The 24,534-nt window shown below is 45.6% G+C and overlaps 1 protein-coding gene across 1 annotated transcript in view; it reads left to right on the top strand.

Annotated features, from left to right (window-relative positions):
• The window catches only part of xrn2 (5'-3' exoribonuclease 2), a 108,555-nt gene that overhangs the window by 35,884 nt on the left and 48,137 nt on the right, over positions 1–24,534 (top strand). Inside the window, 2 exon segments of the mRNA XM_038806018.1 lie at positions 2,133–2,273; positions 12,829–12,929. Coding sequence (XP_038661946.1) covers positions 2,133–2,273; positions 12,829–12,929 — 242 coding nt within the window.

A 24,534-nucleotide genomic window follows, 5' to 3' on the forward strand; every position in this document is an offset into this window, starting at 1 on the left:
AAAAATTTTAAATCTAAATCTTAGCACAGTGTACTATATTGAACTTTTGAGTTCCTCACTTGCTCTGCTCGTCTTAAATGTATATGTCCATTAAGTATCCATGGATCAAAAATGATATTGACAAAGTAAAAGCCATGAGAATTAAGTAATGAGAAATAGTGAGAGTTGACAGAAAGGGTCTTTACAACCTTCATAGGAGAATGGCAAAGATACCATAATCCCAGAACAACAAAAATACAAAAAAAAAAGGCACTAGTAGCTATAACCTTTCTTCACCCACGAGGAGGACTTCCATGCCAGGATAAAAGGTGAAATACAAGGTGCTTAGAAAGGCTAAAGCCATGGACGCATCCGTCGAGCAACATCCAGGATCCATTGAGAATTTTACCGAAGCCCCTACATCTCTGCCATGTCACTGTCCCGGAACCCTGATAATAAGAAACCTAGGTCCCAGCAGAGGCAAAGACCCTTTGCATTCGGCAGCCTCTGCCCGATCTTGTCGAACATAGAGGATGAGACACCGCAAGACCAGTGGTCGGAATCCTTGACTGACTGGCCTCAAAGACTCGATACAATGTGCTCCATCAAACTCTAAACACAGTCGACAGCATGCAACCGGTTCTCAAATCCGGCCGGGTTATATATGCATTTTTGAAAACCGGTGTTATATGTGCCAACTTCCAGTCTGCCCGGACCATCCTAGAATATAGGCAACTTTGAAAAATCATAACCAGTGCATCTAGTAACTCTTTTAGAACCCACTGTGAAAGACCACCATATCCAGGAGATTTTTTGGCTTTTATTCCCTTGGATTTCTCCGTACAGTTATCATATTGATATCAATTAGCTCAAGTTGCTCACTTTTGTTTGCCCTTTGGTTACCCTTTATTTCTGAAATGTAATTTAGATCCTCTACTGTGAAGGCACAGAGGATTTGTTCAGCCTCTCAGCTCTTTACTAATTTCCCATGGTAATTTCTCTTGTCTCTACCTCTAAGGGACTGCCATTTACTTTAGCTACTCTCTTCCTTTTAATATTCCTGTAAAAGCTCTTGCAATCTGTTTTTATTTGTTGCTGGTTTACTCTTGTATTCTATTTTTTCCCATTTCAACGTATTGGTCGTCCTTGCTGGTTTCTAAAGCATTCCCAATCCTCAGACTTTCTATTCTTTGCCTCTTTTAATCGGATTCTATCTTTAACTTCCACAGATATATCTTTTTGCTGAGGTTTTGTTTACTGATGGAACATATTTTTTTGAACACCTGTAATTGTTTCTTTAAATTTGCCACCGTTTATTTACCACCATATCGTCTAGTTTATTTACCCAATCAATCTTGGCCAGTTTTCTGCTTGTCCAGTAAAATCTTTATTATCTGGCATGTGGAAGGAATGGGTAGTGCCAGTCATCAACAATGCCGGTCAATGGAGAGTTCCATTATAGGTATGGGTTACAGCTTCATTATTATTTTCAATTGGTAGAGTAATGATTTGCATTGGGAACTTCAGGAATTCCACTTTGTAGAGAGGTTTGATGGGGTGAGTGCCAGACAACATAGTTTACTGTTTTCAGTGTACTTCTGTAATTGCCTTTGTTTAAGTTTAATATATTTGTTTGGGGCTGGAGTATTTAGGATCTCTCTCCTCCCCGCTCCCCTCCTCCGAGGTTCTTTATTATGAAATTTCTAATTAGGCCTGCCTCATTGCACAATACTAATAATAATAATAATCGCTTATTGTCGCAAGTAGGCTTCAATGAAGTTACTGTAAAAAGCCCCAAGTCGCCACATTCCGGTGCCTGTTCGGGGAGGTTAGATCTAAATAACTTTATCTAGTTGGCTTCACAGTGTATTGTTTCAGGAAACTGTTGCGAAGACGACCGTTGCCAATTTTGATTTAATCAGTCTCTATGAAGATTAAAGTCCTGGTTTTTATACAACGCAAACTTTCCTGATTTTTATTTGATGAAACTTGTAAGACTCTTGGTGATCTACCTCTTGATTTGTTATGGAAATTTGATGTGCTTTTTCCTTCTGTTGTATCCTGTTAATAATGTATTTTGACTGTTCTTTGCTAGCTGCAGCCATTTCATTTTTTAACCATTGCTATACCTGTCACCTTTGCTCTTTTATCAGACCGAGTCAGCATCTTTTGTTCTTGGTGGACAACTTGCCCCGCAACCTCTGGGTCAACGGAGTGGTAGGCCACAGCCCATGCAGAATGCAAGACAGACAGCTTATGAAATGAGAGTACAGGGTAGAGATCAACAAAATAAGGTGAGACTATGATAGGTTTTAGGATTCATCTGGATGTCTTCCTGATATGATTGTGGTCTCAGCTCCACTTTCTTGTCTTATCCCCTTTAAGATGCATAATTAACCCACTGATACAAGGGGGTCTAGGTTTCCTGGTGCATGAATCACTTTTTGTGCAGTCACAGCAAGTAATTAGGAAGGCGTGTGGAATATTAGCATTTATTGCAAGGTGCATGGAATATAAAAGTACGTATGTTTTGCTGCAGCCTCTTAATCTGTGGATGGTTAAGCAAAGTGGCATCAAAATTCATTTACTAACAGTACAGTGAAATGGGATGGACTGAAAATCCAAAAGTGAAAAATATTTCAGTAATGAGAAAAGGAGCAGAATGAAGGGAGCCTTGCCATGCATCGGATTGTACAGTAACTGACCTTGTAGTACTTGGTGAAATAGGGTGACTGAGGTGAGAGAAGCACAGTTTCAAATAATGGAAGTTCTTCTGCCTTCCACTGAGATTCATTATTCAATAATCCGCAACAATTTAAGGAGTGAAGTTATTTCAACAATCCGATTGAAATGGGAGTAAGATAATTATGGAACAAATTAATGAAATTTTCTGTCAAAATATTCAGACTTTGTGAAGTTACTGGTATGTTCCATCTAAATTTTATTTGTATCAGGCAGGCTACAAACTCATCTGAGCACCACTTGTCCTCGTAGTTTAGGTTATAAGCGTTACTGAATTTGTATGGATTTTGAGATGTCTCTTTAGTTCAATGTATGATACATTCCAGTGTACCATATGAATATATATGCACCCGAGAGGAAACATTCATTTCCTTCCACGGGGCTCATTCTTCCACTCGCATCCATGCCTAGACTGTTAACTTCACTTTTTGGACACGAGGGCTCTTGCTTCCAGGCAAGTAGATGAATTTGCAAGTGGATAGCTGAGTATGTGGACAGATTGGAAGTCTGGGCCTCAATCATAAAAACTATTTTAAAAATCCATTCACCTTACTAAACAGTGAAATGAAACTCTCATAATTGGATTTCTCATCCATTACCAATTAACCTAGACAGCTTCAATGAACTTGTGGCTCCCAGGCTAATGGCTCCCAGGCTAATGTATGTGGCTCAGCCAAAGTGAAACGTTGATCTTTAATGATCATCTACCATATATATGATCAACAACCTAGCCTGCATCATAAACCTGTGCATCAGAGAGCATTGAGTTCATTGGGACTAAATCATTTGTTCAGCTTCACTCATCTGGTCATGATAAGATGTGTCCCTAACTTTAGTTGCTGTAAGCCTCTCTTGGCCATTCAACTCCGAGCTGAGTCTAGGGCAGTTGAAAGCTGCAGAATTGGGAGCACCCGAGTCTCGCTTTATTTCAGCGCTGGCAACCGGAGATGCCCCAGGCTGATTCAGCCCTTCCCTATAGTAATCTGCTTCCTGGATATTTTTCCGACTCTCTCTCCCTCCCACAACCATTAACTAATGAATCCAGAGCGTTCTCAACTTCTGGAGCTCAGTAGCTCCTTGCCATCTTGCCCTTCTCCCAGCAATTCTCACTTCTGTATAATTGCCCCTTGCTTGAACTCTCTACTCCTCCTAATTATAGCTGCACTTTTTCTTAACTCTTCAGCCTCTCACTTGTTAGGGCTTGATGTTCAGCCACCCACTCGAGCTCCCTGCCTGTTTGTTTCAATGTGTGTGAATTTCAGATTGTGTGGCCATGTGTGCATATACACACCACAGAACTTTGCTGCCCATGAACTGCTGTCTCATTCGTTTCTTTTTAATGCTAAAAAAAATTGACCTTACTGTAGACAGGAGCTTGGTTTTACGATAGAACTTAATTAATTTATGGCTCTGGATGTCATTTTGAACAGTGAGCTATACCAACCCAAATATGCAACACAATTTAATAACGCATGATAATGATTTATGCTGTACAAAGCATTTTTCTACGTTTAAATTTGGGTGGAACTTGAAGCACCTGGTAAGTGACTGATGTATGACTGGGATGACTAAGGCCAGTGAGAGAATTGAGGCTACCAAATTGACATCATGTCGGTGTTCATAATTTCATTTTCTGAAACGTTTTCAGAGAAAAAATGTTTGTTTGGTTTGTATTTAATATTTAGCCTGATATCCGCTGAAAACCTCCTTATTGCACCATTCGGTGTTTATAATCTCTGTAGGTGCCTATCAATATGATTTGTCTATTAAATAAAATTGGACAGCGCCAATCACCTGTGTTCAATCCTGGCCCCGGGTCACTCACTGTGTGGAGTATGCACAGTCTCCCCGTGTTTGCGTGGTCTCACCCCAACAATCCAAAAAGATGTGCAGCAAACGTAAATTGATTCTTAATTGGAAAAAAATAACTGGGTATTCGAAATTAATTTTTGAAAAAATTAAATAAAATTGGATCCAGTCACTAAAATTGATAGGGTCACCTAGACTCGAAACATTAGCACTCTTCTCCCTTCGCAGATGCTCATTTTTGTTTTAATAAGTTACTGGTTTAGTTTCAAATGTTTTCTCAGAAACAGTCCTACCCTGTTTGTAAAATGCTAATTTTTTCCCCTCTTCCTGTGGGATGATTTATATTTATCGCTAAATGAGCTTAAAATATATAAAAACATGTTTTATGGTGCTGTCCTGACACTTCAATGATATTTTGGTTCTGACTTCTTTAAATGGATGGACAATGTTCCCCAAAAAGAGGTTGTATGGAATTGGAGTGGTAAATTGCCATTGATCGAAAATTGTGGTTAAATTTCAGAAGATGTATTGTGCTGCAGGTGGTAGATGTGTGTTACATTGATATTCACTAGCCTGAATTTTGATCATGACATTGGAAATCTGGCTCCGTTGTTCCAGTGATGATTTTGCAACTAATTTTGAGCACCAGTTGCAAGTGCCTGGTGTGTAGTCACTTGCTCCCCTTCTCCAGCATGGGCCGGAAGGAAGGAGAAAAAAATTGAAAGGCTTATTGCATGTTGAATAGAATCTGGTCTTGCTGAAAGAAATGCACATTGTTTTATGTAAGCATATGTGTGCACTAAATAATTGTAGGAAACGTCTGGCTGCTACTTTCATGGAGCATTGTCTCATTAACATACACCAATGTTTTCTTAAGGCAGTTGACAACAGAATTTCATACAAAGCCTTTGTGTTCTAGTCACTGTTGCTTCACTGCACCAGGGACCCGGGTTCGATTCCTGGTTTCGGTCACTGTCTGTGCGAAGTCTGCACTTTCTGCCCGTGCCTGCATGGGTTTCCTCCCGGTGCTTCGGTTTCCTCCCACAAGTCCGGAAAGATGTGCAGGTTAGATGAATTGAGCATTCTGAATTCTCCCTCTGTGTACCCGAACAGGCACCGGAATGTGGCAATGCGGGGATTTTCACAGTAACTTTATTGCAGTGTTTTTTTTAGAATGTTTTTATTGGGTTTTATACATGGTATATTTGCAGATGTACACACAGAAACCAAAAAGAAATAACAAAAATATTGTTATTTAAAAAAAAACTAAAAAACCAAGTGGTGGGAAAATAACTGGAAGTGTATATACAGAGAAGCAAAGAAGAGAGAAACATTACACATGCCGAAGCCCTCCCCACTCCTTTTCTGTTGAATACAGAACAAGCAAAAACAAAACCGGGTGGAATTGATGTCACTTGCATCTCGATCAGTTTTCTTTTTTGTTTTTGTGCATTTGCCTCCGCTTCGGCCGTCCGTTGTGCCTTCTTGTACTTTCTTACTTTTGTTTGCCCTGCTGTGCTCGTTGTGAGGTCGTTGTCGTTTACTGTGCTCTCACTCCAGTTTGTGTTGCTCTTATTTCCCCCCTCTGCTGTTCTCCTCCCCATGTCCTTCCTCCCTTGCTGTACCCCCCTTTCCACCCCATCCCTGCTCGCCCCCCTCCCCTCCCCTCACCTCCCTCTCTGCTACTCGCCTTTCTTTTCAACTGTGTTTGGCTGCTCTCTCTTGCAGTGCCCCTCCCCACCTTCCCTCTCTTCTCTCATGCCTTGGCTACTTTCTCTTGGCTCTTGGCTACTTGTTTGTCTATTTGTTTGCTCTTTGGCCACAAACAGGTCCTGGAACAGTTGGGTGAATGGCTCCCATGTTCTGAGGCAGCCATCTTCTGTCCCCGGATAGCGAATTTGGTTTTCCTCCATTTGGAGTTTCTGGGAGATCGGACAGCCAGTCTGCAGCTTTGGGTGGTGTTGCTGACCGCCAGCCGAACAGGATTCTACGGCGGGCGATCAGGGAGACAAAGGCAAGGGCATCCGCCCTCCTCCCCACGAAGAGATCTGGCTGGTCTGATACCCCGAAGACCGCCACTTTCTGGCACGGCTCCACCCTCATCCCCATCATTTTGGACATTGCCTCGAAGAAGGCTGTCCAGTACCCAGCAAGTCTGAAGACCAGAACATGTGCATGTGGTTAGCGGGCTTCCTTGGCACCATTCGCATCTGTCTTCCACCTCCACGAAGAACCTTCTCTTTCAGGTTCTTGTTAAGTGAGCTCTATGTACCACCTTTAGTTGCGTTACGTTGAGTCTTGCGCATGTGGAGTGGAGTTGACTCTATATTGCTTCGCTCCAGAGCCGCCCCCACCCTATTTCGAGCCCCAAGTCTTCCTCCCATTTCTTCCTCATCACGTCCAGTTCAGTGCTGGCCCTCTACCAGTCGTTCGTACATGTCGCTACAGTTTCCTCTACCTAGAATGTTTGCGTCCAGTAATTTTTGTAGTAACGTTTGTCGTGGCGGTTGCGGGTACGTCTTGTTTCCTTCCGTAGGAAGTTTCTAATTTCAGGTACCTGAGTTTGTTGCCCTTAGCTAGCTGGAATCTCTCAGTTTGTCCTATGTTATGAAACTGCCGTCGGTGTACAAGTTCCTGACTGTCGGTGCCCCCCCCACCGTCCTGTCTCCACAGTTTAAAGATGGCGTCAGTGAGTGCTGGCGCGAACTTATGGTTGTTGTTGATGGGGGTTTTGTCGAACATTTCGGTACAGCCAAATTTCTGTCATAGCTGGTTCCATGTCCGGAGGGTGGCTACCATCACTGGGCTGTTGGGAGTGTTTCTCAGGTGGGGATGGGAGTGCCGCTGCGGCGAGGGTCCAGAGCGAGGTCCCCCTGCAGGAGGCCTCCTCTGCGGGCACCCACTCAGCTTCTGGCTCCTTAATCTATCCCATTACTATTTCTGCTGTCTCTGCCCAAAGGTGCTACTGTAGGTTTGGGAGGGCTTACCCTCCCCTCGACTTTGTTTTCTGGAAGTCCTTCTTTGGGATTCTAGCATTCTTCCCAACCCCTCCCCCAATACAAACGCAATGATTAGCTTGTCCAATGAGTTGAACAAGGCCTTGGGGCTATAGATCGGGATGGATCTAAGTAGGAAGAGGTCATTTTGATCGTCTGCATTCTTCCCCGTGAGGGCAAGTGGGAGTGTGTTCCATCTCTGCAGCTCCTTTTTGACTTTCTCTGTCAGGCTGGTCAGGTTCCACTTGTGAACACCCGTCCAGTCATGAGCGATTTGGATCCCGGGTAGTGGAATTTGTGTTGGGCTTGTTTAAACGACAGTCCCGCCAGTGCCGCCCTCCCTTAGTGAGTTCACCGGGAAGATCTTGCGTTTGCTCATGTTGTGTTTGTAGCCCGAGAAGGCACCAAACTCTTTCAGGAGCGTGATGATTCCTTCCATGCTGCTTTGTAGGTTCGAGATGTAGAGGAGCAGGTCAATTGCATAGAGTGAGCCTCTGTGCTCTGGCTCCCCTTTGGATCCAATTCCAGTTTTTGCTGTTCTGTGAGCGATTGCTAGTGGTTCGATCGCTGGGTGAACAGCAGCGGGCACTGGTGCCTCTGTGCAGCTGGTGTTGTTTATCCGTACGTTCGCCATGGGAGCGTTGAACAGGAACCTCACTCAGGAGGTGAACACTGTTCTGAGCCCGAACCGCTTGAGTACCTCTTGAGGTACTTCTGTGAATGCGTCTCTAATTTACTTGTCTCTCAGTCCGGAGGAAACAATCTCGAACACGTTTGTACTTCAGAATATTCTTTATTGCGATCGGGGCCGCTCTCTAGGTATTCCGGGGAACCACCTCGGAGAGTGCCAAAGTATTGCTCAAAACATCCTTTTTTTATATGTATTATTAGGGGGCTGTCCCTTACATTCACTTGAGCTTGCCCCCATTACAAAGCATAAATTTGTTATTGCCATAGTTCCAATACATGATTTTACAGACTGAGGTTATCTATTGGCACATGAGTATGTAGCAGTCTTAGCTTAATTAGTAGGTGTTAGCTATAGTTGCAAGCGGCTCCCACATTTCATATCCTGTCATCCGGCCATGCTCCTTGTTTCTCAAGGCTATTCGGCTTATAGTCATGAGTCGGCTCACGAATTCAAATATCAACTCCCTTATCTCAACAAGTTCATTCTCCTTCAATGGCTTCAATAACAAGCTCCTCCACTTGTGATTTTCCACTAATGTATCCCATTCATTCTGGCTCTTTCTGGCTCTTAACCCTTGCTTCACATCCTCACTTCCACTTGACTCTGTCAAAGGCCTTTTCTGCGTCCAGGGAGACAATCACCTTGGGTGTTCTCTCCCTGGAGGGGGCCATGATCACGTTCAGCAGGTGCCTGATGTTAGCTGTCTACCCTAGACAACGCCCATTTGATCCTGCCACCTCTGGAACGCAGTTCTCCAGCCTTTTAGCTCTTGGCCAGTATTTTGTCCTCTTACGTTTAGTGGTGAGATGGGTCTGTACGACCTGCATTCCGTTGAGTCTTTGTCTTTCTTAGGTATTAGCGCGATTGAGGCCTGTGCTAGTGTAGGTGGCAGTGAGCCCCTTGCCAGTGAGTCTGTGAACATGTCCTGCAGGTGCGGGGCCAGTGCTGTCGCAAATTTTTTGTAGAAGTCTGCCGGGAATTCATTTGGTGCCTTCCCCCACAAGCATGGAGCTAATACTCTCCATGATCTCTTCCAGTTCTAGCGGTGCTTTCAAGCCCCGTTTTCTGTTCCCCCCCACAACTGGCATGTCCAGTCCGTCGAGGAACTGTTTCGTCCCGGACTCCCCTGGTGGGGGCTCTGAGGTGTACGGCCCCCGGTAAAAGGCCTCAAAGGTTTTGTTGACGTTTCTGGGTCTGTTTCCAGTGTTCTTCTGTTGTCTCTAATTTGCGCAATCTCTCCAGTGGCTGCCTGCTTTCTCAGCTGGTGTGTCAGCAGGCGGCTGGCTTTGTCTCCGTGTTATTAGCGTGTGCCTGGTGGAGTTGATGCACTGCCTTCCTCGTGGAGAGCAGATCAAAGTCCATTTGTGGCTTTTTCCCCTCCGCCAGGAGCTCTGCGGTCGGGGCCTTGGAGTATTTATGGTCTACTTCCAGTATGGAGTTGACCAACTGCTGCCCAGCCGCCCTTTCCTCGCTGTCTTTTTGCGTTTTGAAGGCGATAACTTCCCCTCTGATCAGAGCTTTTAGCGCCTCCCAGAACGTGGGTGAGACCTCCCCGTTTTGGTTGTTTTATGTATACTCAACCCTGGCCTGTGATAGTCTGTCGCTGAAAGCCATGTCGGCCAGTAGGGCAGAGTCCAATCACCATGTGGGACATTGGGCCTGCCCATCTCCAATCTCAGATCCATATAATGTGGAGCGTGGTCGGAGATTACGATTGCAGAATATTCTGCTGTGACCAGCCCTGGAAGCACCGATTTTCCCACCACAAAGAAGGCGATCTTGGAGTATACGTTGTGCACTGAGGAGAAGGAGGAGAACTCCTTCTCCCCTGGGTGGGTAAACCTCCAAGGGGCCCACCGCCTCCATCTGCTCCACAAATGACAGAGTTGCTTCGTCATGTTCGAGGCCTTTCTTGCTTTGGGGTTTGACCTGTCTGTCCATGGGTCCTATACACAGTTTAAAATTGTTGTCCTCTCTCTCTCTCTCTCGCTCCATCTCTCATCTCTCTCTCTCTCCCCCCCCCCCCCCCCCCAACCACCACCACCACCATGCTTAGTCGGTGGCGTCGCTATGTCGCGTGGCTTTCTGCCATTTAAAAAAAAAATGAATTTAGTGTCCGTCCCAGTTGGGAGTGTACACGTAACGAGTACTACTGGTACCCCGTCTAGGGTCTCGCTGACCATGACGTAGGTCCCCATGGGTCCATAACCATCTTCGCCGACTCAAACATCAGTATTGCCACCCCCTGATGATCGTCCCATAACAAGAATGGTAGGTCTATCCCATCCAGCCCTTCCTTACCCGCAGTCGGTCCCTGATCTCTCAGGTGTGTCTCTTGGAGGAAGACTATGTTGGCTTTCATGTTTTGTAGGTGGGTGAAGACACTAGATCTTTTCCCTGGGCCGTTGAGTTCCGACGTCAAGGAGGCACCCTACATGGCTGGCAACTGTGCACTCTACCACATGGGGAGTCCTCCCTTCGCCATAGCTTGTATTGGGTGGGGCTGGTTGCGGCCCTTGTAGCCATTTTTCCCCCCTCGCTCGGCCCTATTTTTTTTACTCCTCCCTATGCCCCCCCCCCCCCCCCCTGCTTTTCTCTGTAGCATGCTATCCGCACTAGCTTTCCGTTAGTGCGGTGACCTCCTCTCAGGAGCTACTGTCTCGTTTCTCCCTCGCCTGCTCTCTGTAGTTTCTGCCCATTCTTTCCCTGTCTTTCTCTGCACTCTCTCGCTTGCCACTCCCTTTCCTTCTCCGCTGCTCTCGTTCTCCGTCGAACGAAGTCGCGATCTCCCGTGTGATGCGGTCCTCTCGGGTGGTAAAGAAGTGTTCCTTGCTTTGGCCAGGTCAGCCCCAATGTCCTGCAAAATCCTATTCTATGTCCTTCCCAGCTACAGTTCTTCGCTGCCTGTCCCAGCGCAGGATTCTTTCCTCGGTCCTGGTGCCGGTGCACTTTGACGATTACTGCCCTCAGTTGTTCTCTGGCTAGTGGTTTTGGGCGCAACGATCGTAGTGTCCTGTCCATTTCTGGTGGGTTGGGGAAAGTTTCCTTTCCCACCAGTTGCCCAGCATCTGAGCCACATAGACAGTGGGATCTCTGCCTTCGATTCCTTCTGGTAGTCCCACAAACTGCAAGGTTTTGCTTCCTTGAGCGTTTCTCCTGATCCTCCACTTTATCCCTCAGACTGCCCTGTGTCACGACCTCTTTCTCCAGTGCCATGATCCAATCGCTCTGGTCAGTTGCGGCCTTTTCCATGTCTTTGACCGCCTCTTGGGCTTCCAGCCTCTTCTCTTCCTCTGCTCCGGGTGAGCTGTATTTAGGCCACAGTCTCGGCCACCACATCCTTCACTGCGGACTGAATATCCGCTTTTATCTCCGCCTTGTATCTCCTGCGGGTGCTCCTTAATGCCTCTGTGAAGGATGCCTTTCAGCTCTCTCTCTTTCCCCCATCCCCCAGGTGTGGGAGGGATTTGTTCTTGGCTGCCCTGCCCTTCCTGCTCCAGCGAAACTTGAGCTCCGCCGCCTCGTGCGCTGGTTTGGCTCGTCCGAATGCTGGTGTTACTGGCTCCTTCCACTCCTATCACTGTTTGGCCCCTAGTTGGCTTTTTACAGGCATCTTTCTTATATTTGCCCCCTCTTTCTTCCTTCCTCTCTCCTTGTAATGTTGGGGAATGAGTTGTTGCGAGTTTCCGTTGAAAACTGGCTATTTTCGGTCCACTGGAGGAGAGGCACCTGATTGTGCGACTGCTCAGCACATCGTCATCACCGGAAGTCACTTCATTGCAGTGTTAATGTAAGCCTATTTGTGACACTAATAAAGATTATTATGTTCTGTCCAATTGGCCCTGACTGGCACGAACTCTTGCGCCCAGACCTGGGTGCAGTAGGTTGCATTCTCTTTGGCCCACAGCATTTGCTATACTTAAACGCAAACATGTAATGCTGATTTTGGGTGGAAACAAGATTTGTTGCCTTCCACTGATATGAAATCAGAAGCTTAACTTATTAATACGCAGTACAAGGATATATAAAATTGGTGCAATATGTTTCTTAATGTGGTACTGTTAGAGAATTTAATATGAAAGAATGTTGCAGAATTGATGATGGATCTTTGCATAGATTCAAGTGCATGCTCGTTATTTGAATGAAAATGAAAATCGCATATTGTCACGAGTAGGCTTCAATGAGTTACTGTGAAAAGCCCCTAGTCGCCACAATTCCGGAGCCTGTCTGGGGAGGCTGGTACGGGAATCGAACCGTGCTGCTGGCCTGTTTGGTCTGCTTTAAAAGCCAGTGATTTAGCCTGGTGAGCTAAACTAGCCCCTAAGAAGGCATCATTGTGCCCTACTGACTGAAGTGATATTGTATCATTTATTGGCACTGTTTGATTGTGAGATTGTCAGCCTGTTTTGTTGCTTTTCTTTGAGCTTGTTGGCATTTCATTTTGATGTGGATTTCTGTGACTTACTAGGTCATAGCTCCAAAAAGAGCACATTGAACGCCAACGTGGTTGCAGGCAAAGTTTACCTTAAGTTGCAATTTCTTTTTGAACCAGTCACGTTGTTTTCAAAGCACTTAAATTAAATTTTTACATTTTCCCTTTTAATTTTCTAGACATCAGCTCAGAACAATAATTCAGATGGAAGCCCGGTGCCTCTAGGAATGAAGCGGAAGAATGGGGACGATGATGATGATGAACCAGCAGATAACATCAGGTACAGCTATTGGCTGATTGCTTTGTTTAGCAGTTCAGCAAATTTCTAAATAGATGCTCTAATTAATACCACTTAATTTGAAGTAACAGGTATCATCATCTCTCCTATAACTGCTTTGCCATTTACCGAGTAGTAATTACTGTGGAAGGTACATGAATGCTGAGCAAAGCACTTTGAGACAGTGGAGCTGTTGATTGAGTAGTGAATTACTATGCAAGTAGGTTGTTTCTATTAAAAGTCCCTTCTCCCTCTGAGATCAAACTGTAAATTAGACCGACATCTCTCCTTTTATGCACATGTGAATTTTCAATCTGAGTGCCTGTACAGGTACTAACCAGTTCTGTCCATTTCCATTGTGTCGTTATCACTGGGGACTATAGAATGCATACAATGCTGGGGGGTGAGGGGGGGGGGGAATACTTTCTAAGACTAAATATTATGAACTTTGGTTGACCCTTGGGAAGCAGCACGGGTTTTTGATGAAAATAATTGTCTGACAGCAGTAATGGCTGAAAAAAAGTGATAATTTATACCAAAGCCTTATTTGTACTTTACCAATTTAGCAGTACTGTGCTTGTAATCCAGTGACATGCATAGACTCTTGATGAGCTGACAATTCCAAGCTCCGTGTAGCGCCAGATGATCCTGATAATCTCTTAAAATAATGGCACTCTGCTATTGAATGAATGTGTCCAGACCATGTTTCACACTCTGCTCTCTGCAACGTGCTGTTTTGTCATTTACATCTTGGCTTAAGTGGTGGAGTTTTTTCCTATAATTCTTCTCCGAAGCTGAGACATCATTGCCTTGTTGTTTTTGATATTTGCATACTTAAAATAATTTGTCTCTGATCACTTTTCAGTATTGGGTGAAAACAACTTATCTCAAGTTACAGAATCCATCAATATATACTTGCACTTTTGGAATTCTGTACCCCAAAACGGTGTGAATATTCAGTCAAGGGATACATTCAAACTCAACAGATTTTCGACACTTGTGGAATTAGGGGATGGGATGGGTAAATGGACTTGAGGTAGAAACTCTTGGCAGAACCTTACTGAATGGCAGAGCAGTCTTGAATGGCCAAATGTTTCTTTTTTTCATGTTTAAACTCCACCATGACAATTTAAAATTGAGTTCAATTTATTTATGAATGAAACTATAAATAAAACTATATCTAATGGGTGGCACAGTGGTTAGCACTGCTGCCGCACAGCTCCAGGGTCCTATGTTCAGTTCCGGTGACTCTGTGTAAAGTCTGCACTTTCTCCCCGTGTCTGCGTGAGTTTCCTCCGGGTGCTCCGGTTTACTCCCACTGTCCAAAGAAGTTAAGGTTAGGTGGATTGGCCCTTAGTATCCAAAAGGTTAGGTGGTGTAGCTGGGTTACAGGGGTAAGGTGGAGGCATGAGCTTGGGTGGGGTGCACTTTCCCAAGACCCGAATGGCCTCCTGCACTGTAAATTCTATGGTTCTATAATAGGATGAAGAATTTCTGGAAAATTTGTGAAAATGACTAGAAAACCTATTTTCCCTGTTTGATCCAAATGATTCCCACACCAATGTGGTTAGCTTCACTGGTTTTCTACTGGTTAGCACTGCTGCCTCATGGGGCCGAGGGCCTGGGTTTAATCCTGGCCCCGGGTCACTGCCCATGTGGAGTTTTCTCATTCTCCCCATGTCTGCGTAGGTCTCACCCCCACAACCCAAAGATGTGCAGGGTAGGTGGATTGGCCAAGCTAAATTGCCCGTGAATGGGGGAAAAAATTAATTGGGTACTTTAAATTTAAAAAAACTTCCACTGGCTTTCTGAAGTGACCTAGTCAGCTACTCAATTGTATCAGGATTGATTCAGGAAGAAGGCCGACTGCCACAGTCTTAAGGTAACTAACAGTGTGCCTTCCTAGAAAAGACCACAACTGAGAATGATTTTAAACAGTGAAAATTATTGAAAAATCTTCAGGCTCCCTTGTGTAAATGGGTAAACTGAGTAGGATGGAGCTGGGGGAACATTGCCCATGAGTGGCAACCGTCCCCTTTGTTGTAACAAATCAAATTGTTGGGGGGGGGGGGGGCATAGGGAATACAGTTACTAATAGGGGCAAAGAGATTGTCCAGTTCGAAGTAAATTTTTATTAATTTCTTTTATCCTTTTCTTAGGCAACCAAATGTTGAATATTTGGTTCTAGAAGTACAGGAATGGAACATAGAAGTAAAATAATTTAGGCGTAGAAAATGGCTGCTTTGTTCCAAAATAGAGAATGGGTTCCAGCCACTGTGAAGCTTATAGACCTAAACCTATTTTGAGTGTCAGATTGGTTCACCAGTCTGTTAATTGTTTCTGATTCAGAAGATTGTGAGCACAAACCCTACTCTAGATTGGAGCATGTAATCCAGGCTGACAGCATTACAATAGAGAGGATGCGCTCCTTCAGATGAAACGTAGCAGCCGTATAGGTTTGCGTAAAAAATTCACCATGGCAGCACGGTGGCACAGTGGTTAGCATTGCTGCCTACGGCGCTGAGGACCAGGGTTCGAATCCCGGCTCTGGGTCACTCCGTGAGGAGTTTGCACATTCCGTGTGAATGAAATGAAAATAGCTTATTGTCACAAGTAGGCTTCAAATGAAGTTACTGTGAAAAGCCCCTAGTCGCCACATTCTGGGGCTTGTTCGGGAGGCTGATATGGGAATCTAACCATGCTGCTCGCCTGCCTGGGTCTGCTTTCAAAGCCAGCGATTTAGCCCTGTGCTAAACAGCCCCTATTGTCTGTGTGGGTTTCACCCCCGCAACCCAAAAAAGATGTGCAGGATAGGTGGATTGGCCATGCTAAATTGCCCTTAATTGGAAAAAGAATGGGTACTCTAAATTTATATTTTAAAAAAATTAAAAAATTCACAATGGCACAATTCGAATAGACGTGTCTTGCTTTCATCCAGCTCTGCAACTATCCGTCAATCAGTAACAAAAAAAAACATCTATTTGATTATTGTGCATATTGCCTATTGCATTTCCCTCATCAGTGAGGTCAAAATTATTTTCAGTGACTGAGAAATTCTCAGGGCGACTTGATGTCCGGGGCTGGTTTAACACAGGGCTAAATCGCTGGCTTTTAAAGCGGACCAAGGCAGGCCAGCAGCACGGTTCAATTCCCGTACCAGCCTCCCCGAACAGGCGCCGGAATGTGGTAACTAGGGGCTTTTCATAGTAACTTCATTTGAAGCCTACTTGTGACAATAAGTGATTTTCATTTCATTTTCATGCAATTTCATGCTCTTTCTTTGTCTCCTTTGTTAATTTTTCTTTTTCTCTATCTTCACACGTTGACTGACTTACATAGAATATACAGTGCAAAAGGAGGCCATTCGGCCCATCGAGTCTGCACTGATCCACTTAAGCCCTCACTTCCACCCTATCCCCACTTGTGCTCTTAATTTTATTCTTGTGTTCTCTGTCACTTTCTGAAGAAAATGTTCAAGTCAGTGCTATCGCGGGAGCAGTTGCAGACCTTGAGGATGTTTATTTTTAGTACAGGGGAGGAAAAAAAACAAACAAATCAAATCAGTGTGTAATTTGTCAACACAGACCACCAGTTCAACCTGAAGTAAGCATTTGGAGTGTGTATAAAGTGTTGTTTCTAGTGACTGGCTTTCTTTCATGGCAGTGTTTAGATCAGTGATTGGCTCCTCAGAACATTTTCTGAGAATTGCTGTAATATTCCTTCAAGAGCTTTTGGCACAAATCCTGGGATTAATTATATTTACATATAGTGTGGGCACCTACTTTATTCGCAGCACTGTACGGTCTCCTACTTGACAGGAAGGGTTTCTGAAGATGCTTCTTGCTGTTCCGCCAGGCGTACGGCAGAGCAATGTGATTGTAGATACTCCAATTTGGATGCTTCTCTCCCATATGTATTTTCTCATGGCACGTTTACCCTGATTTTCATAATATGGTCCACATGCGGGAGGCCTGCTTCTTGTTGGTGAATGTACTACTGGCTGAATGAATGGCACAACTGGTGAGACTTTCTGGATAGTCGGAGTCGGGCAGGTACTTCTGCTTTCCCTATAACCCCAGACACTGCAACTTAATGTGGCAGTGAGTAAAAACAGGGAACCTGACTCTTGGTTCCACCATAATTCCTCATCCCTCTGCTGCTGCAATGCTCGAGTTGCATCCCTTGGAGCAGAACTGTCTGGAAGTTCTCTAAATTGTTGGGAATTCTTACCAATACCAATCAAGGTGTAACCTTTCATGTGCTGTATTCCAGACAATTCTGGCATAGCTTGATGCCACGAGACGGTTAGAAATGTTTAAACATACAGGGAGAGTACAGAATTTAAACTTTTTTTTTGTGAAAAAGTGACTTTCATTTATGTAGCACCTGGCCAAATTACCAGTAGGAACTTCCCTGATAGTGTTTGAAATACTGTCATGGAATCTTTTGCATCTACCTGAGAGCAGGGTGAGATCGAAGTTCAACGTCTCTTCTGAAAAAAGGAATGCACCTTTTGACAGTGCAGGACTCCCCCAGTACTCTGCTAGAGTCAGTGTTGATTTTTGTGTTCTGGAGTGAGATTTGAACCCACGATCATATGATTCAAGCAAGAGTGCTACCTCCTGAGCCAGGGCTGACGCTGCCAATGCTTAATGGCCATTCATAAATTTCATCTCTTGGTTTTAATGCTCTAGCTGCCTCCAAAATTAGAGGGAGCTTTTGTGTATCATGTGGTATGTGGACTATGTGACTGCCTGTTCATATTGTGATGCTGTGGCATTTTGATATGATCTCTAGAATTTGGTTTAAAATTCAGTCATTCTGAGATTGTAAAGCTCACATCTCTCCATGGTTATAAGAATTGGAAACCAAATGAGTTGGATAGTCTTGAACTGATCACCAGTTGTATTAAAATCAGGCTGTTTCACTCACGGGCAAGGATAAATATTGTGAAAAATAGAAATATCCCACTAATTGAGGACACTCTGCAATTGATTGCAGCGTGGCAGTCTCTTCTGCCATGTCTGACCCAGGTACACTTGGTGTGGATGGTTCGTATCTGAAATGAAGAAAATGCTCCTTCTCTCAATAATAAACAAAAACAATTTTCCAGTGAGCACGCCTTGATTTTAAAACACTTATTCCCTGCCCCCTCGACTGAACAAGATTATGTTCATGTCTTTTAAGGTGAAACAGCCAAGTGTTATCATTTCTAAGCTCTTTTGGTGTGCTCACAGCACCTGGTGGAATGGGCAGGTGGGGGTTCAGGAGGAGCAGTTGTCGGCCACTCGGCCCCTCAAGTCTGCTCAAAGTCATGGCTGGCCTGATGTTAACCTCACCTTCACATTCCTGTCTACTCCTGATAACCTTTCAAATCTTTGTTTATCAAGAATCTGTATGCTTATCAAGAATTTATTTTCTCTTTGGCCAAGGAAAAACAGACCTGAAGACTGGGAGCAGTTTAGAGCTCAGCAAAGGAGGACCAAGGAATTGATTGAGATGGGCAAATAAGAGTATGAGCGTATGCTTGCGGGGAACATTAAACTGACTAAAAGTTTCTTTAGTTATGTGAAGAGAATAAAACTGGTTAAGACAAATGTCTTACAGTCAGAAACTGGGTTTTTTTTTTAGGAAACATTTTATTGAGGTATTTATAATTTTAACATATTAACATTCTAAATAACAGAACGGTCCGACACACGCAAAAACCCCGCAGTAACATACCCAATTCCCCAGCCCTAACTCCTAGCTATCCATGTGTCAGATTCCCTGCCCTTATTCTCCATTTCCATCCCCCCCCCCCCCCCCCCCCCCCCCCCCCCTTCTGCTGATGGTCAGTTTTCCTTAAAGAAGTCGATGAATGGCTGCCACCTCCGAGTGAACCCCTGTATTGAATCCCTTACTGCAAACTTAATCTTCTCTAGCCTGAGAAACGTTGCCATGTCACTGACCCACACTCCCCGACTTGGGAGGCTCCAAGTCCCTCCTTCCCTGCAAAATCCGTCTCGGGGCCACCAGGGAGGCAAAGGCCAAAACGTCGGCCTTTCTCTCTCTCTCTCTTCCTTCCCCCCCCCCCCCCCCCCCCCCCCCCCCCCCCCAGCTCCCGACCTTCCGACACTCCAAATACTGCCACCTCAGGACTTGGAGTCACCCTCCCTTCCAGGTCCTCTGACGTGTCATTTGCGAATCCCTGCCCAAATCCCCTTTGCTTCGGACAAGCCCAAAACATATGTACATGATTCGCCAGACTCCCACACCTGTCGTCCACCTCCTCAAAAAACCTACTCATCCGGGCCACATGTTAAGGTCCAGGGATTAGAGAACCCCAAGAGTGTATCATGGAGTTCACCTGACCCTTAACTTTGAATTTATGTGTTACAGTGAGTACATGGGCCTGTCTTTTCAGGTGTTATTCCACAGTGGTACAGTACTTTTAAATTAAAACATGTTTATTTATGAAACCAGTTAACACTTTAGAAACCCACAGTAAACATCTTAACTATCGAGCAATTATTCCCCAAAGAATACAGTACTCTAGAAATAACCCTTGATAAATTCCCAAACAACATCCAGAATACAAAAGACCCTTGTAACACAGAGATCAGGTTTAAATTCTCTAATGAGAGCAGTTATCCCTTTGAAATCACCCAATGAAACTCTTTAGCTTGCAGAGAGATCCATGCACATCTGCTGCTTTCACTGCAGCTCTTCTCTCTGAAAACGAAAATAAAACTCACTCTTAGCAGCCTGCTCAAAACGAAAGTAAAGCAACAGACAGCACAGCTCCACCCACACTCTGATATCACTGATAAACACCCATTTCTTAAAGGCCCATCTCGTGAAGGAACTCTCACATGACACACAGTCATATGAGCCCTGTGGGACCACCTTGACTGGATCAGGCTAAGCCTGGCACACGAACGAGGTTGCATTGATTCTTTTCAGGGCATTTTCCCATAGCCCAACTTTAAGCACCCGCCCCCCCCGGCTCAGCCTTCCACTTCCTCTTCACCTCCCTGATTGGGACCCCTTCCCACTCCATGAATTCATTATATATTTCTGAGACCCTCTCCTCCCAACCCCTGTTTTTTGACATCACCTTATCCCCTTGGAGGGAAGCTTGGAACTTGCCTTTGCACAAAGTTCTGTACCTGCAGGTACCGAAATCCGTTTCCACCCAGTAACTCAAACTCCTCCTCTAGCTCCTCCAGGCTCGGGAAACCTCCTCATGAAGAGATCCCCAGATCTCTCCATCTCTGCCCACTGGCCACCCTCCTTATGCCCCCATCCAGTACCCCCGGAGTGAACCGGTGATTGTCACAGATTGGTGACCATACTGAGGCCCCCTCCATCTCATATGCTGCCTCATTGCCCCCACACTCTCAGGGCTGCCACTACCACTGGGTTTGTGGAGTACCGATCCGGCAGAGGTGCCATAACGGAGCCTCCAGACTCGTGTCCTTATAAGTTGCTGCCTCTACCCCTCCCACAACCAACCCCTCCCCCACTACCCAACCATCAAAATATTAACTGCCCAGTAGTAATTAATATGGTTCGGAAGGGCCGAGCCTCCCTCCCCACGCCCCTGCTCAAGAATGACCTTCTTCACCCTCTGGGCTTTCCCAGTCCATATAAAACACGAGGTCGCCGTGTTCATTCATCCCCGCCGGATCCAAAACCAACTCTCCCTCTTTCTCTCTCTCTCTCTCTCTCCCTCTCTCTTTCTCTCTTTCCCCCCCCCGCCCCCCATATCTTTTACTTTCCCAATCTCTCTCTCCGCCTCCTGTTTCCTCAGCTGGTGCGCCAACATCCTGCTGGCTTTTTCCCCATATTATTACACCGCCCCCTTCACCCTCCTCAGCTGTGCCTCCGGCTGACCTGTGGACAGGAGCCCAATTTCCAGCTGTAGTCTCTGACGCTCCATCAGAAGCCCGTCATCCGGAGACTCCCCATACCTCCTGTCCACCTGTAAAATTTTGCCTATCAGCCTGTCGAACTCCGCCCGGTCAGTCTTCTCCTTATGTGCCCGAATTGAGATGCGTTCCCCCGTAATAACAGCCTTCAGTGCGCCCCACACCACCCCTGCCGAAACCTCACTTGTATCATTGATTTTTATATATCTCCGAATGGCCTCCCTCACCCGCTCGCACACCTCCTCCTCCGCTAACAGCCCCACATCCATCCTCCATTGCGGATGCTAGGTCTTCTTTTGTTGACTTGCAGATCTATCCAGTGCGGGGCATGGTCCTGACCCACGCTCGCAGTCCGCTTTCCTCTTTCTCTTCCTCTTTCTCTCTCTCTCTCTCTCTCTCTCTCCTCTCCACCTCTCTCTCTCTCTCTCTCCTCTCCTCTCTCTCTCCTCTCCTCTCCTCCCTCTCTCTCGTCTCTCTCTCTCTTCGCCCCCCCCCCCCACCACACAACAGCCTTCAGCTCACCCCCCCCCCCCCCCCCCACACTTTTTCACGTGAACTAGCCCTCCCAGCTAACCTGGCAGCCCCCACCAGAACGCCCAGCATATCAACCCCTCCACCCCCGCTCTTAGTGCAAACAGTCAAAACAAAGGCAAGAAGCAAAAACAAGCAAACAATCCCTCCCAAAGTCCGAGCACAAAGGCCTACCCCTCCTCCCTTTTCAAATTACTATATACCAACCTAACCACAAACCGAACCGAAAAAAAAGGCAAGAAACAAGCAACACCCCCGAAATAAGTCCAAATAGCATAGATCCAAAGTTTTACATAACATAGTTCAGTTCTCCTCATCAAAGTTCAAGATCCTCCTTCTCCTTTAGTCTATTCTCCTTCATGAAGTCCGCAGCTTCCTCCAACGAGCCAAAGTACCGCTTCTTTGTCCAGGAACCGAGTTAATCGCATCACCATCGTCGATGGCGGGCTCACCCCCCATGGAATGTGCATCAGTGCCCTGTGGGCCCGATTCACCTCCAGCGGTCAATCAAACGCACCGTCCCCACGTACGCAGCAGCATCCAATCCTTGATTCCCTCCGGCAGACCTTGATCCAAATGTTCTGCCTCCGAGAACCATTTCCAGGTCCTCCACTTTCTCCAGCAGCCTCTTCTGGTCACGCAGCATCCCAATCTCTGCTGCTATCGAGGTGGACTGGTCCTCATGCTCCCCCGCCAGTTCCTCCAACCTCTGGATCGCCTGACCCTGGGCTGGAGGTTCGTCTCCAAGTGGTCAACCACCGCCTTGATCGAGTCCACCGCCTGGGCCAGGTCCTTTGCACTCTCCTTCCTTGTTGGGTGAACTTCTCATTTAAGAAGCTCACCAACTGGTCCATTGACCACTGAGCTGACGGGGTCTGACCCTGTTCGTCCTCCATCTCCACGTGCGTTGTCCGCTCCTCACTCGCTACCACCGCCTGGTTCGTTTTTTTTCCGATGACGTCTCGGCCGCAGCCCCGTAAACCCGGGTGTACCTTTCTTTTGTTTTGCTTTTACACCCTTTCTCTACAAATTTCCTGCAACAATCCGGCTTAAAAGCCACACAAAGGCCGCCATGAGCGGGAGCTGCCAAGTGTGCGACCGTTCACTCCATGGTCGCCACCGGAAGCCCAAAACAGGGCTATTTATAATGGGAAACAAAGAAATGGCTAACCAACTAAATACATATTTTGGTTTTGTCTTCACAAAGGAGGACACAAATCAGATACCAGAAATATTGGGGAACACCGGCTTTAGTGAGAGGAGGAGCTGAAGGAGATTAGTATTAGTAGAGAAATTGGTATTGGGGAAATTGATGGGTATGAAAGCCGATAAATCCCCAGGGCCTGATCTACATCCCAGACTACTTAACAAGTGGCCTGACAAATAGTGGATGTCTTGGTGGTCATCTTCCAAGATTCTATTGACTCTGGAGCAATTCCTTCAGATTGGAGGTAGCTAATATAAGCCCACTATTTAAGAAGGGACGTAGAGAGAAAAACAGGGAATTATATACCAGTAAGCCTAGAATACGTTATCAAGGATTTTATAGCAGCGCACTTGGAAAATAGTGGCAGTATCGGACAGAGTCCAGCATGAATTTATGGAAGAGAAATCATGCTTGACAATCCTACTGAAGTTCTTCAAGGATGGAACTAGTAAAGCTGATGGAGGGGAGCCAGTGGATGTGGTTTATTTGGGCTTTGCTTTCGGCAAAGTTCCACATAAGAATTAGCGTGTAAAATAAAAATTCATGGGATTAGGGTTAGTGTATGAGATGGATAGGAAACTGATTGGCAGAGAAGAAACAAAAGAATAGGAATTAACAGGTCTTTTTCAAATTGGCAGGCAGTGTCTAGTGGGGGATCGTTTGCTGGGCCCCAGTGATTTACCATATATTAATGATTTGGGTGAGGGAACGAAAGGTAATATCTCCAAATTTGCAGATGTCACAGCAGGATGTGATGGTGAGATGTGAGGAGGATGCAGTGATCATTCAGGGTGATTGAGCAAGCTGAGTGAGTGGACAAATGAATGACAGATGCAGTATAATTTGGGAAATGTGAGGTTATTCACTTTTGTAGCTAAAACGAGAAGGCAGATTGTTGTCTGAACGGCCATATATTAGGAGAGGGGAATGTGCACCGAAATCTGGGTGTTCTCGTACACCAGCTGCATGTAGGTACAACAACAGGTAAAGAAAACGAATGGTATGTTGGTTATCACGGCGAGAAGAATGGAGTACAGGTGCAGGGATGTGTTGCTGCAATTATACAGGGCCTTGGTGAGGCCACACTTTGAATATTGTGTGCAGTTCTGGTCTCCTTATCTGAGGAACGATGTTTTTGCTACAAGAGTCAGCAATGTGGTTAACTCTTAACTAGCCCCTCAAGGGCAATTAGGGATGGGCAATAAATGCTAGCACATCCTTCGACACCCACGTCCCATGAACAATTTTTTAAAAAGATTGAATCGATTAGGATTGTATTCACTGGAGTTCAGAAGAACGAGGGACGATCGCATAGAAATATATTAAAGTTTAACAGGACTAGACCGGGTAGATACAAGAAAGATGTTCCTGATGGTGGGGGTGTCCAGAACCAGTGGTCTCAGTCAGAGGAGACTGGGTAGACGATTGAGATGAGGAGAAATTACTTCACCCTGAGAGTGGTCGGCCGGTGGAATTTGCAATTGAGGTCAAAATGCAGTTTGAAGAAGGGGTTGGATATGGAACTTGGGGCAAAGGAGATCAAAGGATATGTGGGGTAGGCGGGATTAGACTATTGAGTTGCATGATCAGCCATGATCATGAAAGGCGGAGCAGGCTCGAATATCCTCCTCCTATTTTCTGTGTTATCGAGAATCTATCTGCTAATACATAAACTTATCTACCTCTGCCTTAAAGATACTCAAGGACTCAGCATCTATTGCTTTTTGAGGAGAGAGTTCCAAAGTGTCTAATTGTCTCAACCCGCTGAGCACATTTCTTCATCTCTGTCCTAAATGGGCAATCCTTTATTTTGAAATGGTGACCCTGAGTTCTGATTCTCCCACGAGAGGACACATCCTATTCACACCCACCCTGACAAGTCGCCTCAGGACCGTGTATGTTTTTTGGACTGGCCTGTCCAGCCTATCCTTACAATTAATTTTGCTTTTAATAAATT

This window comes from Scyliorhinus canicula, chromosome 1, assembly GCF_902713615.1.
Source record: "Scyliorhinus canicula chromosome 1, sScyCan1.1, whole genome shotgun sequence".
NCBI classification, from domain to species: domain Eukaryota; kingdom Metazoa; phylum Chordata; class Chondrichthyes; order Carcharhiniformes; family Scyliorhinidae; genus Scyliorhinus; species Scyliorhinus canicula.